Raw genomic sequence first — 14259 nt, 5'->3', positions numbered from 1 at the left:
ATTAGGAACAAAGCAGAGTAGGCGGGGTTTGAGTTTAGAGCAGCCTGCCCGAAACGCGTGTGTCAGAAACAGATGCGGAAGCACATTTTTACATGATAATATATCATATTATAGGTGTTTATCACACTTTGCGATGTTCATAAGTTGTTAATATTCAGTGTTTTATTGTTCATAGTTAATATTGTAAATACCACTTTCTTTATGTTCATGTACATTTTGGGTGTCCCATTCAGTAAAAAACTGTAAAATTCCATTCCGTTTTTTGAGGTGGTCGGTCATAGGGCTGGGTGATTTATCGATATACCCGATATAGTGAATTATATTTATATAGCGTTTTTCTCAAGTGACTCAAAGCGCTTTACATAGTGACACCCAATATCTAAGCTACATTTAAACCAGTGTGGGTGGCACTGGGAGCAGGTGGGTAAAGTGTCTTGCCCAAGGACACAACGGCAGTAACTAGGATGGCACAAGTGGGAATCGAACCTGCAACCCTCAAGTTGCTAGCACGGCCACTCTACCAACCGAGCTATGCCGTCGGGTTTGTCTCTTTGCGATATAGAAAATAACTATATAGTGATATTCGAGTATATGTTCTCGCGCAGTTGCTTTTAGCTAATAATAATAATAATAATAATAGATTTTATTTGTAAAAAAGCACTTTACATTGAGCAAACAACCTCAAAGTGCCACAGTGTCAAAAAATAGTATTAATAATAATAATAAAAAGATTATAAAAATAAATCAAATATAAAACTAGAAAACAGCCCAATAGCATGCATATATATAAAAATGCTTTTTTTTTTTTTTTTTTAAAAGAAGGGTTTTTAAGCCTTTTTTAAAAGCATCCACAGTCTGTGGTGCCCTCAGGTGGTCAGGGAGAGCGTTCCACAGACTGGGAGCAGCAGAGCAAAAAGCCCGGTCTCCCATAGTTCGCAGCTATGTCCTTGGAGGTTGGAGGAGGTTAGCCTGTTTGGAGCGGAGGTGTCGTGTGGAGGATTTGGGGGTGAGCAGTTCTTTAGGTAGACGGAGGGGGCATTTCCATGGAGACACTGGTGAGTCAGTCGGGAGAATTTGAACTCAATCCTGAGTGGAACAGGAAGCTAGTGAAGGGATTTGAGAGTTGGTGTGATGTGGTCGTATTTTCGCACTCTCATCAGGATCCTCGCAGCACTATTCCGTAAGTACTTCAGCTTCTGAATGTTCTTGCTGGGGATCCCGACAAGAAGTGCGTTGCAGTAGTCGAGCCTGGAGGAGACAAAGTTGTGGACGAGCCTCTCGGCATCAGAGAGAGTGAGTGAGGGGCCGAGTTTCGCAATGTTCCTGAGGTGGTAGAAGGAGGTCTTGCACAGTTGTTTTATTTGAGCCTCAAAGCTGCGGGCATTACACTACAGGCATTTATCACTCTTTCTTTTCTCTCCTTCTCACAGGATTGATAAAACAAGCGCACCTTCTTACAAACGTCACATACGTATACGCCTTCGCGGAGCAGAGAGGTAGCGGCATGGGTAACGTTAGCTGTGGTGCGAGTGGTAGTACGAGAGAAAGAAGGTGCCAATCTGGTATCAAATGAAGGAAGAATTTATTCCCAAGAAAAACAGCAGGAGGTCAATCCTCTGGTGGTGGTTTTGCTTCAAGTGGGAATATGTCCAACAGACAACCGTAATTTGTGGGGCAAAAGCGTTGCTACAAAAAGTAGCATTACTGCAAAATGTTTACAGCTAAATGTGTACATATCATTTATACACACATACAATTGTGATCAAAATTATTCAACCCCCACACAATTTTGGTGTTTTAGCAAGTTGGACATTTATTCCGTATTTTGTTTATAGTCATATCAAATAAAGATGTGTCAAATAGACAAATGCAACTTAAATTGTAACACTGTATTTTACAAAATTAAAAAAAAGGAAATTTTTCTTAATATCTCATTGACGAAATGATTCAACCCCCTAGTTACATGCATCTTTAGTACTTAGTAGAACACCCTTTGGCAGTAATGACATCCTTCAAAGGTGATACATAACCGGACACAAGCTTCTTGCAACCATCTGCAGGTATTTTAGCCCATTCCTCTTGGGCAAAGGCCTCCAGTTCATTCATATTTTTGGGCTTGTGTGCTGCAACTGCCTTCTTCAAGTCCCACCACAGCTTTTCTAGAGGATTTACGTCTGGCGACTGTGAAGGCCACTCCAGAGTCTTCCAGCCCTTCTTCTGCAACCACTGTGATGTTGATTTGGAGGTATGCTTGGGATCCTTGTCCTGTTGGAAGGTCCAACGTCTCCCAAGCCTCAGGTTCTTCACTGACTTCATGACATTTGCAGCTAATATATCCTGGTAGGAAATACAATTTATAATGCCTTGAACGCGCTGGAGATTCCCGGTACCTGAGGCAGAGAAACAGCCCCAGAGCATGATTGACCCCCCACCATGCTTAACAGTAGGCAAGGTGTTCTTCTCTTTGTAAGCTTCATTTTTTCTCCTCCAGACATAACGTTGATTCATAGGCCCAAAGTGTTCCAGTTTTGTCTCATCACTCCATAGAACAGTTTCGCAAAACCTTTGGGGTTTGTCCAGATGATTTTTGGCATACTGGAGTCTATTTTCCTTGTGCCTGGTAGTCAGAAGTGGGGTGCGCCTGGGAGTTCTGGCATGGAGGCCTTCATCTCGTAGTGCGCGCCTTATTGTCTGGGACGAAACCTGCGTTCCCCCCTCTGCAATGTCCTGTTGTAGTTCCTCAGCTGTTACCCGGGGGTTTTTCACCACTATACGCACACAGTGTCCTCTTTCCACCACGCCCAGGTAGTGTTTCCACTGTGCCTTTAGCTTTAAACTTGCGAATTATGCTCCCAACTGTGTCTCTTGGAATGTGTAATGTCTTTGCTATATATCCATAGCCATATCCTTTCTTATGAAGAGAAATTACCTCCTCTCTTGACTTCTTTGACCACTCCCTGGACTTCACCATGTTGCAAATACACCATTTACCATCTACAAGAAGCTGAGCGTCACAGTCTTTTTCAAACAGTTTAATTGTTGCTCGTTATGGTTCCAATCACATTTACAGGTGTTTTCAACACCTGATCGAAAGACCTTATTCAAATTCTGTTCTTAAGAGTTATGATCTTCAAGGGGTTGAATAATTTTGTCAATGAGATATTAAGAAAAATGTCCTCTTTTGGTATTTTGTAAAATACAGTGTTACAATTTAAGTTGTATTTGTCTATTTGACACATCTTTGTTTGATATGACTATAAACAAAGTACGGAATAAATGTCCAACTTGCTAAAACACCAAAATTGTGTGGGGGTTGAAAAATTTTGATCACAACTGTATACCTGCACGCCATGTCCCAAGTAGTCGGTCTGCTTTCCTGGGAGAACGACCCCGCAGCAAGCCGTGACCCCCCCATCGTGACAATTTTATTGTGTTTACTTTTCATTGTCACTCATTTTTGCACTGTATATATTTTTGCACCTCGTGCACTGCTGTCCTTGAGTTGGTGCAATAAACATCCCCAACTCAAAATCTGCAAATGAGCCATCGTTGGTTGCATGGTTATACAGTTTTTTGGAGTGAACCGGCAAAATTAACAAAATGAGTTAATAAGGTAAAAAAAAAGTTATTTGAAACTGCTAATTCGAGATTCAGCCATGAAAACTGAATCCCGTGCATCTTTTGTTTTGGCGCAGCTTGCAGAAGAAACAGGAAGAGGGCTGGATAAACTGTTTGCAGACTTTGGCGTTTTAGCGCTCTCTGGGGAGTTGCGTAAAAGTTCCCAACAGCCCCTTGGACAAATACACATTGTAAAGAAAAAAATGTCCACCCCGTTTAGAGCCCGATTTGCAAAACTGGATTGAATCCATCCTGCACATGACAGTGGGCCGTGTTTGAAATGAGAACTTAAACGATTTACTGACCGTCCACCAGGTTTTGGAGGCTGCAGAAGTTGGTGTTATCTGCTGGCTCTTTGTAAGGCAGTGACGTTCCATCGCCCTGTAAATGACACAGAAACTTTTCTTGAGGTATGACGGCTTAAAAATGCTGAATTGTCAGGCTTGCCCCTGACAGTTTGTCTATGTTTTCGTTTTTTCCTCTGCATTTGTCTGTTTCCTGTGTTTAGTATTTCCTGTCTTTTAGTTCATGTCAAGTGCTCTTAATTTGTCAGCTTCCTGTCTTGTTCCCTGAGTGCTAGGTTCCCCTTCAGTTGCGGCTGATTGGCATCTGGCCACACCTGTTGCCAATCAGCCGGCTCCTATTTGTACCTCCTTTGTCTTGTGTCAGTGGCTGTCGTTGCCATATGTTGCTCTTGCCGTGTCTGTGATTCTTTTCAGCTATTACCTGTCGTGCTACATTTTGTCCTGGTCGTTGTAGCGGTAAGCTGTTCTTGTTAGCCATTAGTTATTTCCAGTTTTTCTGTTTGCTATCCTCTAGCTTCCATGCTAAAGTTCCTTTTTATTTTCTAGCTTACAGTGCTAGCTCCCTTAGTTTGTTATTCCGCCCACGTGCGTGCTTTTTGTTAGTTCTTGTTTAGTTTTAATTAAATGTTTTCATATTCTATGCCTGCCTCCTTCTCTGCATCTTGGGGTTCATCAACAACTAACTGTGACATGAATAAGGCTTTGTATGCATTGTCTAATCACAGTGTATCCCATTCATTCTTATTTACTTGTGTCGGCCCACCACAGGTAAATACAGGGCCGCCAAAAGTAAACCTTTTTCTTTTTTGATTACATTTTTCTACAGTTAAAATCTCTTTTGTTTAACCTTTGTGCAAGTGTAAAAACAATCACAATGCTGATTTCCGTTAGCCTGTCAATGGTCTCGTTCATTGTATGTTAGCGTTAAGATGGCAGCGTTAAAGCCAACCTTCATCCTGAATATTTGGATTGCTGGGGCGGTATAGCTCGGTTGGTAGAGTGGCCGTGCCAGCAACTTGAGGGTTGCAGGTTTGAGTCCCGCTTCCGCCATCCTAGTCACTGCCGTTGTGTCCTTGAGTAAGACACTTTACCCACCCGCTCTCAGTGCCCCCCTCACTGGTTTAAATGTAACATAGATATTGGGTTTCACTATATAAAGCGCTTTGAGTCACTAGAGAAAAGCGCTATGTAAATATAATTTACTTCACTTGTTCATCAGTTTATACCAAACTGTGTTGTGGATTTAACACATTTCCTACATATTTGTGCACTTTGTGTGTTTATTAAAGTATTTTCCTTAATGTGTTTAGTTGTACTGTAACTTCCTTGTGGAGTGTATCAATAAACAACCTCAAATTTGATGTTTTTTTAATCCCTAATTTACAAATCCCAAAACCAGTGAAGTTGACACTTTGTGTAATTCGTAAAAAAAAAAAAAAAAAAAACAGAATCCAACCATTTGCAAATCCTTTTCAACTTATATTCGATTGAATGGACTGCAAAGACAAGATATTTATTGTTTGAACTGAGAAACTTAATTTTTGGGGCAAATAATCATTAAAATAGAATTTATTGGCAGCAACTCATTGCAAAAATGTTGGCACAGGGGCCGTTTTACTACTGTGTTACATGGCCTTTACTATTTACAACACTCGGTAAACGTTTGGGAACTGAGGAGACCAATTTTTGAAGCTTTTCAGGTGGAATTATTTCCCATTTTTGCTTGATGTACAGCCGAAGTTGATCAAAAGTCCGGGGTCTCCAGTGTGGTATTTTAGGCTTCATAGAAATGTGCCACAAATTTTCAATGGGAGACAGGTCTGCACTACAGGCAGGCTTGTCTGATACTTTTTCTACGAAGCCACCCTGTTGTAACTCGTGGCTTGGCTTTGTCTTGCTGAAATAAGCAGGGGCGTCCATGATAACGTTGCTTGGATAGCAACAGATTTTGCTCTAAAACTTGTATGTACCTTTCTGCAGTAATGGTGCCTTCACAGATGTGTAAGTTAATACACCCCTATACCATCACAGATGCTGGATTTTGAACTTTGCGCCTATAACAATCCGGATGGTTCTTTTCCTCTTTGTTCCGGAGGAAACGACGTCCACAGTTTCCAAAAACAATTTGAAATGTGGACTCGTCAGACTACAGAACGCTTTTCCACTTTGCGTCAGTCCATCTTAGTTGAGTTCATGGACGCCCCTTCTTATTTTAGCAAGACAATGCCAAGCCATGTGTTACAACAACGTGGCTTCGTAGTTAAAGAGTGCGGGTACTAGACTGGCCTGCCTGTACTCCAGACCTGTCTCCCGTTGAGAATGTGTGGTGCATTATGAAGCCTAAAATACCACAACGGACTGTTGAGCAACTTGAGCCGTACATCAAGCAAGAACGGGAAATAATTCCACCTGAAAAGCTTCAAAAATTGGTCGTCTCAGTTCCCAAACGTTTACTGACAGTTGTTAAAAGGAAAGGCCATGTAACACAGTGGTAAAAATGCACCTCTGCCAACTTTTTTGTAATGGGTTGCTGTCATTAAATTCTAGTTAATGATTATTTTCCCCCCAAAAAATCTGTTTGTTTTGTTAAAACATTAAATATCTTGTCTTTGCAGTCCATTCAATTGAATATGAACTTAAAAAGAATTGCAAATCGTTGTATTCTGTTTGTATTTACAATTTACACAACGTGCCAAATGGCTGCTCTTTTCACGTTTCGCCGCCACAAATAGACAACGTCACAAAACAGTGACACATTTTTTACCTTTAGCTGTTTAAGCAAGTAGTAACAAGAAAAATACAAAAAAAATCCCCAAATAACAAATATATTCACTAATTATGTACGATTAAAAACAGCGGTTAATAATACATTCTCAGAATATGCATATTAGTATTTTTTTTTTTTAACTAGGTATATGACATCAAAACGTACAGTCACTTTGCAAACAGTCGACTGCTCCAGAAGAAACTGAAGGTCGTTGACGTTCTTCGTTTTTGGCGACGTGTGCGTGGCTTTTATCAGGTAGGGAGAAGTCGACACAAGCTGCAACACATTATAAGATGACAAATTTAATTGAAAATAGTTCATTTTGTGATTATTATTATCATTAATATTATTAGGTCTGATTCTGAATCTATAGTTGGGTTGTCAAACATAAACATTGAGAAAATCCCAACTGAGATGTTTGCAGTACTGAGGAAGGAAAAAAAGCAAACATTGTGCTGTTCATAATCTAATAGAATCAAGCGTGTGGTCAAAAATGTTATCTGCAGAAGCCAAAACAATAGGTACACCTTCACAGTCAATACAAAGGAGCCGTTGGAAAAATGTCTGCCCCTTTTAAAAACAAGATATGCTAAGAAGATGACAAAAATATTACAAACAGCTGCCACTCAAATGTGTACAGTTTGTCGTTACATCTCTGACTGCAGGTTAAAACTATTTTTGCACAATCTTGGCATTCTCCCGATGAGCTTTAATGAATAGTCTCCTGAAATGGTTTTCACTTAATGCTTGAAGTTCATCTAGAGAATGCCAAGCGTGTGCAAAGCAGTAATCCGAGCAAATGGCGGCTATTTTGAAGAAACTAAAATACAAAAGGTGTTTTCAGTTATTTCACCTTTTTTTTGTCAAGTAGGTAACTCCACATGTGGTCATTCATAGTTTTGATGCCAGCAGTGAGAATCTACAATGTAAATAATCATGAAAATAAAGAAAACCCATTGAATGAGGAGAAGGGGTGTCCAAACTTTTGGCCTGTACTATATATATATATATATGTGTGTAGGTGTGGGAAAATCACAAGACTACTTCATCTCTACAGAACTGTTTCATGAGGGGTTCCCTCAATCATCAGAAGCAGTTCTCATAAAACAGTTCTGTAGAGATGAAGTAGTCTTGTGAATTTCCCCCACCTACATGTTGCGCTCTACCACGGCATCGAGCACTATTCTCTGGATAATCCAATCAAGACATATATATATATATATATATATATATATATATATGTATATATATATATATATATATATATATATATATATATATATATATATGTACACACACACAGTGGGGCAAAAAAGTATTTAGTCAGCCACCGATTGTGCAAGTTCTTCCACTTAAAAATATGACAGAGGTCTGTAATTTTCATCATAGGTACACTTCAACTGTGAGAGACAGAATGTGAAGAAAAAATCCAGGAATTCACATTGTAGGAATTTTAAAGAATTTATTTGTAAATTATGGTGAAAAATAAGTATTTGGTCAACCATTCAAAGCTATCACTGATGGAGGGAGGTTTTGGCTCAAAATCTCACGATACATGGCCTCATTTATTTTTTCCTTAACACGGATCAATCGTCCTGTCCCCTTAGCAGAAAAGCAGCCCCAAAGCATGATGTTTCCACCCCCATGTTTCACAGTAGGTCTGGTGTTCTTGGAATGTAATCAGTATTCTTCTTCCTCCAAACACGAGTTGAGTTCATACCAAAAAGTTGTATTTTGGTTTCATCTGACCACATGACATTCTCCCAATCCTCTGCTGTATCATCCATGTATTAATTTTGGTATAAACTCAACCCCTCGTGTTTGGAGGAAGAAGAATACTGAGTTGCATCCCAAGAACACCACACCTGCTGTGAAGCATGGCGGTGGAAACGTTTAGCACTTCCCGATTCCTGCTGAATTGAAACTTGTGATTGGATACTCACTTTGGAATGACAAGTGAGTATCCAATCACAGTCTCGTTAACATCAGGCTACCTAGATAGGCTACTGTCAACAACTTCTGATCTGATTGGCTATCGCAATTGTCTATCAACTGCATATCCTTGTTCACTTACAGTGCACGGACGCCTGCATTGTGATTCTGAAGGCCTCGGGCAGATTTTGTACAGCATGGCAACATAAGCAAGCTGAATTCTGATTGGATACAAACTAAAACTAATAACAACAGCACTGGAACCAACAAAATATGACATGATGAGAATATGAGTGTGGTTATTTAAAAAAAATAAAAATGGTCTAACTTCATAAGAGCACTTCTCTCCGGCGTTTATGCAGCTTTGTTCAATCTGCCAGGCCTTGATCTGGTTCACCAGGGCTCCGTAGACATCGGGACACGGGATGCCAAACAACCTGCAACGCAGAAAGTCGCACAATTCCTTAATTTGGACTGGAATATAAACATCAGAATTAATGTACCGTAAACTCCGGACCATAAGCCGCTACTTCTTTCTAGAGAGATTTCCGATAATGTTCTAATATTGTCCAACTCTTAATTACCGATTCCGATATCAACCGGTACCGATATATACAGTCGTGGTATTAACACATTATTATGCCTAATTTTGTTGTGATGCCCCCGCTGGATGCATTAAACAATGTAACAAAGTTATCCATACTAAATCAACTCAAGTTATGGAAAACAATGCCATATTCATTATTGAAATCACAAAGTGCATTAATTTTTTTAACATGCCTCATAACAGCAGCTTGGAATTTGGGACATGCTCCACTCAGAGAGCATGAGGAGGTTGAGGTAGGCGGGGTGTTCGCGGTTTAGGAGGTAGCGGGGGGTGTATATTGTAGCGTCCCGAAAGAGTTAGTGCTGCAAGGGCTTCCTGGTATTTGTTCTGTTGTGTTTATGTTGTGTTACGATGCGGATGTTCTCCCGAAATGTGTTTGTCATTCTTGTTTGGTGTGGGTTCACAGTGCGGTGCATATTTGTAACAGTGTTAAAATTGTTTATACGGCAACCCTCGGTGTGACCTGTATGGCCGCTGACCAAGTATGCTTGCATTCACTTGGGTGTGTGAAAAGCCGAAGATATTTTGTAACCGGGCCGGCACCCAAAGGCAGTGCCCCCACTATTGTTGTCTGGGTGGAAATCGGTAGAAATTCGGGAGGGTTGGCAAGTATGATTGGGAGACACAACTACTCTACGTACAGCAGCCTTTTAAAAAGTCATACATTTTACTTTTTGAGACCGATACCGATAATTTCCGATAATACATTTTCAAGTATTTATCGGCCGATAATATCGGCAGTCCTCATTTTATGAGAGACTCCGACTAAATTGTGGAATTTTTCCTAACAACATCTATAACAAAAAGAGGTAAAATTGATAAACAAATCCACCCAAAAAATTGTCTGATTTGTGCTGGGGCGCAATATTATAGCCGAGTTTGCTCACTACAGTTGTCGTTACATTTTCGTGCATAGCATTTTAACGCGTATGGGTTCATCATTCATAGTTTTACAATATAACTACAACAATTCCTACTTCTACTAAACCGTCCCATGTGTGGTGTCTGTAGGAGTGTTCTCATGCAGAATTTGTACATGTTATTGTCATGTAATGATGATAGCGCTGTTAGCATGAGCTAATATGCTAAAACGTTTACGAAGGTACTTGTCAGTTACAAATGTTTTCGAACAATTATACAGTACAACGATGATATATCACATAATTTACATATTTTCTTTACAACATGTCCAAGCAGGAGTGGGAAAAAACAAGGCTTATCTAATCCGCCGCCTTTTTCTCTTCATAGCAATTTACTGTTCTCAATTTGTACTCATTGTGTTCTAAATACATCGGTTCTTCTCATACGCAGTTAAATCAGTTATGATTCGCTTGATGAGATGGATTTTATATATATATATATATATATATATATATATATATATATATATATATATATATATATATATATATGTATATATATATATTATATAAAATAATTTTTCGGTTAAAAAAAAATCTCAGTTGACGGAATTTAACCGTAAAATCTATTGTCAATTTTACAGTCTACAATTTGATTGATGATCTGTTTTGAAATCATAAGTCAAAGCAGATATTTAAGTACATGTTATGTCCTGTTTGGTTTTTGGACTCTTTTTAGTTCCTGCTTTTTCACTCCCTTGCCTTGTTTCCATGGTTACCCATTAGTTTCACCTGTCATGTCACGCACCTGATTTGCTTTGACTCATGCACCTGTTCAATCACCACAGTATTATTTAAGCCACAGTTGCCAGGTAGTCAGCCTTGTGACATCATACTCGATCACCCTCTATCACCCTCTACTACCCTCTATTCACCCTTGCTCTATGCCGATGATCCAAGCCCATATCTCGTTCAAAGAAAGTTTTTTGTTATTCAGGATAGGACAGGATAGGTCTTTATTGTCATTGCACAAGTACAACGAAACTTTGTTTTCAGCACAAACCTGTTCAAGATTAGACAAACAAACAGAGTATAGGGTTACAGAACAAGAACGCTGATGGGTCGCCATAAGGCGCCCCGTAAAAGATGGGAAAAAAGGTAAACGCTGGGGAAGAATGAGTTAAAAAATACTATCTAGACTGGGCTCCTAAGGGGGCCCAGTCTGGAGTGGGAAAAAACCTCCATAGCAAAGCACATATACATATTACAACATGCATCTCCAGATATCTAGCAACAGAGGGAAGGTAGTTCAAGGTCATGGTGGTAGGCCGCAGCTCTTCAGGCGCTGACCATCCATTCATCACCCCTACGTGATTTGCGTCAAGGGCGTTGGGTTGGGGGGCAGGGGGGTGTATGTGTTGCATATATTTTGTGTGTGTGTGTGTGTGTGTGTGTGTGTGTGTGTGTGTGTGTGTGTGTGTGTGAAAGCCCGCAGTGTGTCTCTGTTCCGCGGCCTTGATGTATTATGCAGTCGCTAGTCCAAAGTCAACAACAACAGGTGTATGTCCATGAGAGACAGGAAGGGAGTTTGTTGTGTCTTCGCTGCAGTGACCTTCAGGAGAGTCTCGAAGCCAGGGAAACAATCCATATGCTATAGTGCTAGTTTTTTGTTTTCATAGTCAAGTTTTTATACCTCCTCTGTGAGCACTTTTCGTTTGTTCCTCTTTTTGAATAAAATTAAAATGTCATTACCTTCACGTCGTGTCTGGTCTGATCGCTTTGCACCACGGGAAAATAAACCGTACCCAAGTCCACGTCTTGTTTTTTAACAAAAAACATTTTTGGAGTAAATCATATAATATTTAGATTTTGATAATATTGAATTTTATAAGATATGTAACTGCAATTTTTAATGACAAAAGGATAATAACACATATGTTTAGTAAGAAAAGGTTAACTAACGCATATTATTTCCAGGCTTTCGCGGGCCACATGAAATAATGTGACGGGCCAGGTTCGGCCCCCGGGCCTTGAGTTTAACACCAGTGCCTCAATCCAATCTTCAAACAGTTCAATGGTTGACTTAGGTGTCCCATATAGGTGATTAGTACATTTTTGCTCTTTCCATTACATAATTCAAAGGTTATACCTTCCAAAATATTATCAATCGCAAACAACATTTTTCATTGCAAGTCCTTCATCTCATACAAAGCTACTCTTCCTCCGTTCTTCTTGGTTCTGTTGATGTCGATTATTTCATAGCCTTTTAGATCAAAGTCCAATCCTTTCTCATCTTCAATCCAAGTCTCAGAGATAGCGATAACTTTGAATGAATCGGTAAATTAAACAAAGAGTGTTTGATGTTGGTGTAGTTTCAAATGAATTTTTCACAGTTTGTGTTCGGAATGAATGTTGTTATTAAACTGTTTGTCTGTATAATAAAAACAATTCTTCCTGATGTGGGAGAAAATATTATTCTCCAATTCCAGATTTGCTAAAGGTCTCAAATTCCATATTGGATTGAGTGCTTTTATCCTTTTGTCCACTGATACGTTTCCGACTCCTCCAACGTATCAGGTTATTTTTCAAGTGTATTTATCCAAGTCTTCTATTTTTTTTTTTCCTAGCCCAAATGTGTGCCTCCTCTTGAGAGCCATTAAACTTGATGAATATTTTACAGTTTGTGACCAGAATTTTCTGAATGTTTCCTTGCTGTCTCATGTATCGTGCCTTTTTTGCAATATCAGCATTATTTCTGGTTGGATGGTCAGTGGTGTATACATTTGTTTAGTGTTGTATGGTATACTAGTATAGCACCGCGATACTAATGAATCATATTCGGTACTATACCGCCTCAAAAAAGTGCCGTTTCCCAGGGCTCCATGCCTTTAATTAACGTGATACTTCTGGTTTTACTAGCAGAGGAGCATGTTCGGCTGCGCACAATCACAGAGTACTTACAAGCAGACACAGTGTGTAGATGGAAAAGAGAGAATGGACGTATTTTGGCTAAAAAACTGATAATAACGGGGAAGTTATAACACTGAAACACCTACAGGCAGAGGTGCTTTAAGAGATGGCTAAAATCCATGCAGTCGGCAGTGTTTTAGCTATTTCTAAATCACTACTCCTCGCCTCCATGGTGACGAATAAAGTAAGTTTCTTACAAGTATCATTCATGCAGGACGAGGAATAACTTAACATGCTTGTAAACAAACGCCATGGGTGGATCTACACCTGACATCCACTGTAATGATATCAAGTACAGGAGCGTATCTGGTCATTACTACATTGATATTTTTAGGCATGACACAATTATGTTATTTTTTTAAATCTTTTTATTTACAATATGTTTATAACTCAGGAAATATTTCCCCGGACACATGAGGACTTAGCATGTGACCAATCCATGATCCTGTAATCAGAGGTGGGTTGTAACGCGCTACATTTACTCCGTTACATTTACTTGAGTAACTTTTGGGATAAATTGTACTTCTACGAGTAGTTTTTATGCAATATACTTTTACTTTTACTTGAGTATATTTATAGAGAAGAAACGCTACTTTTACTCCGCTCCATTTATCTACGTTCAGCTCGCTACTCGATACTTTTTTTTTTATCGATCTGTTAATGTTTGTTTTGGTTTTTCAAAATAGGATCTACGCATGCCTGCGTTTCACCAATCACAGGCAGTCACTGGGGCGGTAAAGCTCGGTTGGTAGAGTGGCCGTGCCAGCAATTTGAGGGTTGCAGGTTCGATTCCCGCTTACGCCATCCTAGTCACTGCCGTTGTGTCCTTGGGCAAGACACTTTACCCACGTGCTCCCAGTGCCACCCACACTGGTTTAAATGTAACTTAGATATTGGGTGTCACTATGTAAAGCGCTTTGAGTCATTAGAGAAAAGCGCTATATAAATATAATTCACTTCACTTCACTTCACTTCACTTCACTGGTGACGTTGGACCAATCAAACAGAGCCGGGCGGTCACATGACCCCACTTAAACAAGTAGAAAAACGTATTGGGGTGTTACTATTTAGTGGTCAACTGTACGGAATATGTACTGTACTGTGCAGTCTACTAATAAAAGTTTCAATCAATCAATCAAAAGTGTAAAGGAAAAAAGACACTTTTTATTTCAACCGTACTTCCCGTCAAAACCTAAAGAC

The 14259-nt window shown here is 39.6% G+C and overlaps 1 protein-coding gene across 3 annotated transcripts in view; it reads right to left on the bottom strand.

The window, feature by feature from the left end:
* The window catches only part of wu:fc46h12 (uncharacterized protein LOC568958 homolog), a 35053-nt gene that overhangs the window by 5575 nt on the left and 15219 nt on the right, over positions 1 to 14259 (bottom strand). For 2 of the 3 annotated variants that reach the window (XR_009804781.1, XR_009804782.1), the window contains 2 exons: positions 8951 to 9059; positions 6932 to 6966 (listed from right to left, as the gene is read on the bottom strand). Coding sequence is in view for 1 of the 3 variants with exons in the window: in XM_061890657.1 (XP_061746641.1) it covers positions 3924 to 3999; positions 6856 to 6966; positions 8951 to 9059 (296 nt within the window). In the remaining 2 variants the exon portion in view is untranslated. Of the gene's footprint in view, positions 1 to 3923; positions 4000 to 6855; positions 6967 to 8950; positions 9060 to 14259 lie in introns of those variants that run through there. The other variant, XM_061890657.1, reaches the window with a different exon arrangement.

The sequence above is a fragment of the Nerophis ophidion genome, linkage group LG28 (genome assembly GCF_033978795.1).
Source record: "Nerophis ophidion isolate RoL-2023_Sa linkage group LG28, RoL_Noph_v1.0, whole genome shotgun sequence".
NCBI lineage: Eukaryota > Metazoa > Chordata > Actinopteri > Syngnathiformes > Syngnathidae > Nerophis > Nerophis ophidion.
This window is presented reverse-complemented; position numbering and strand designations above follow the sequence as displayed.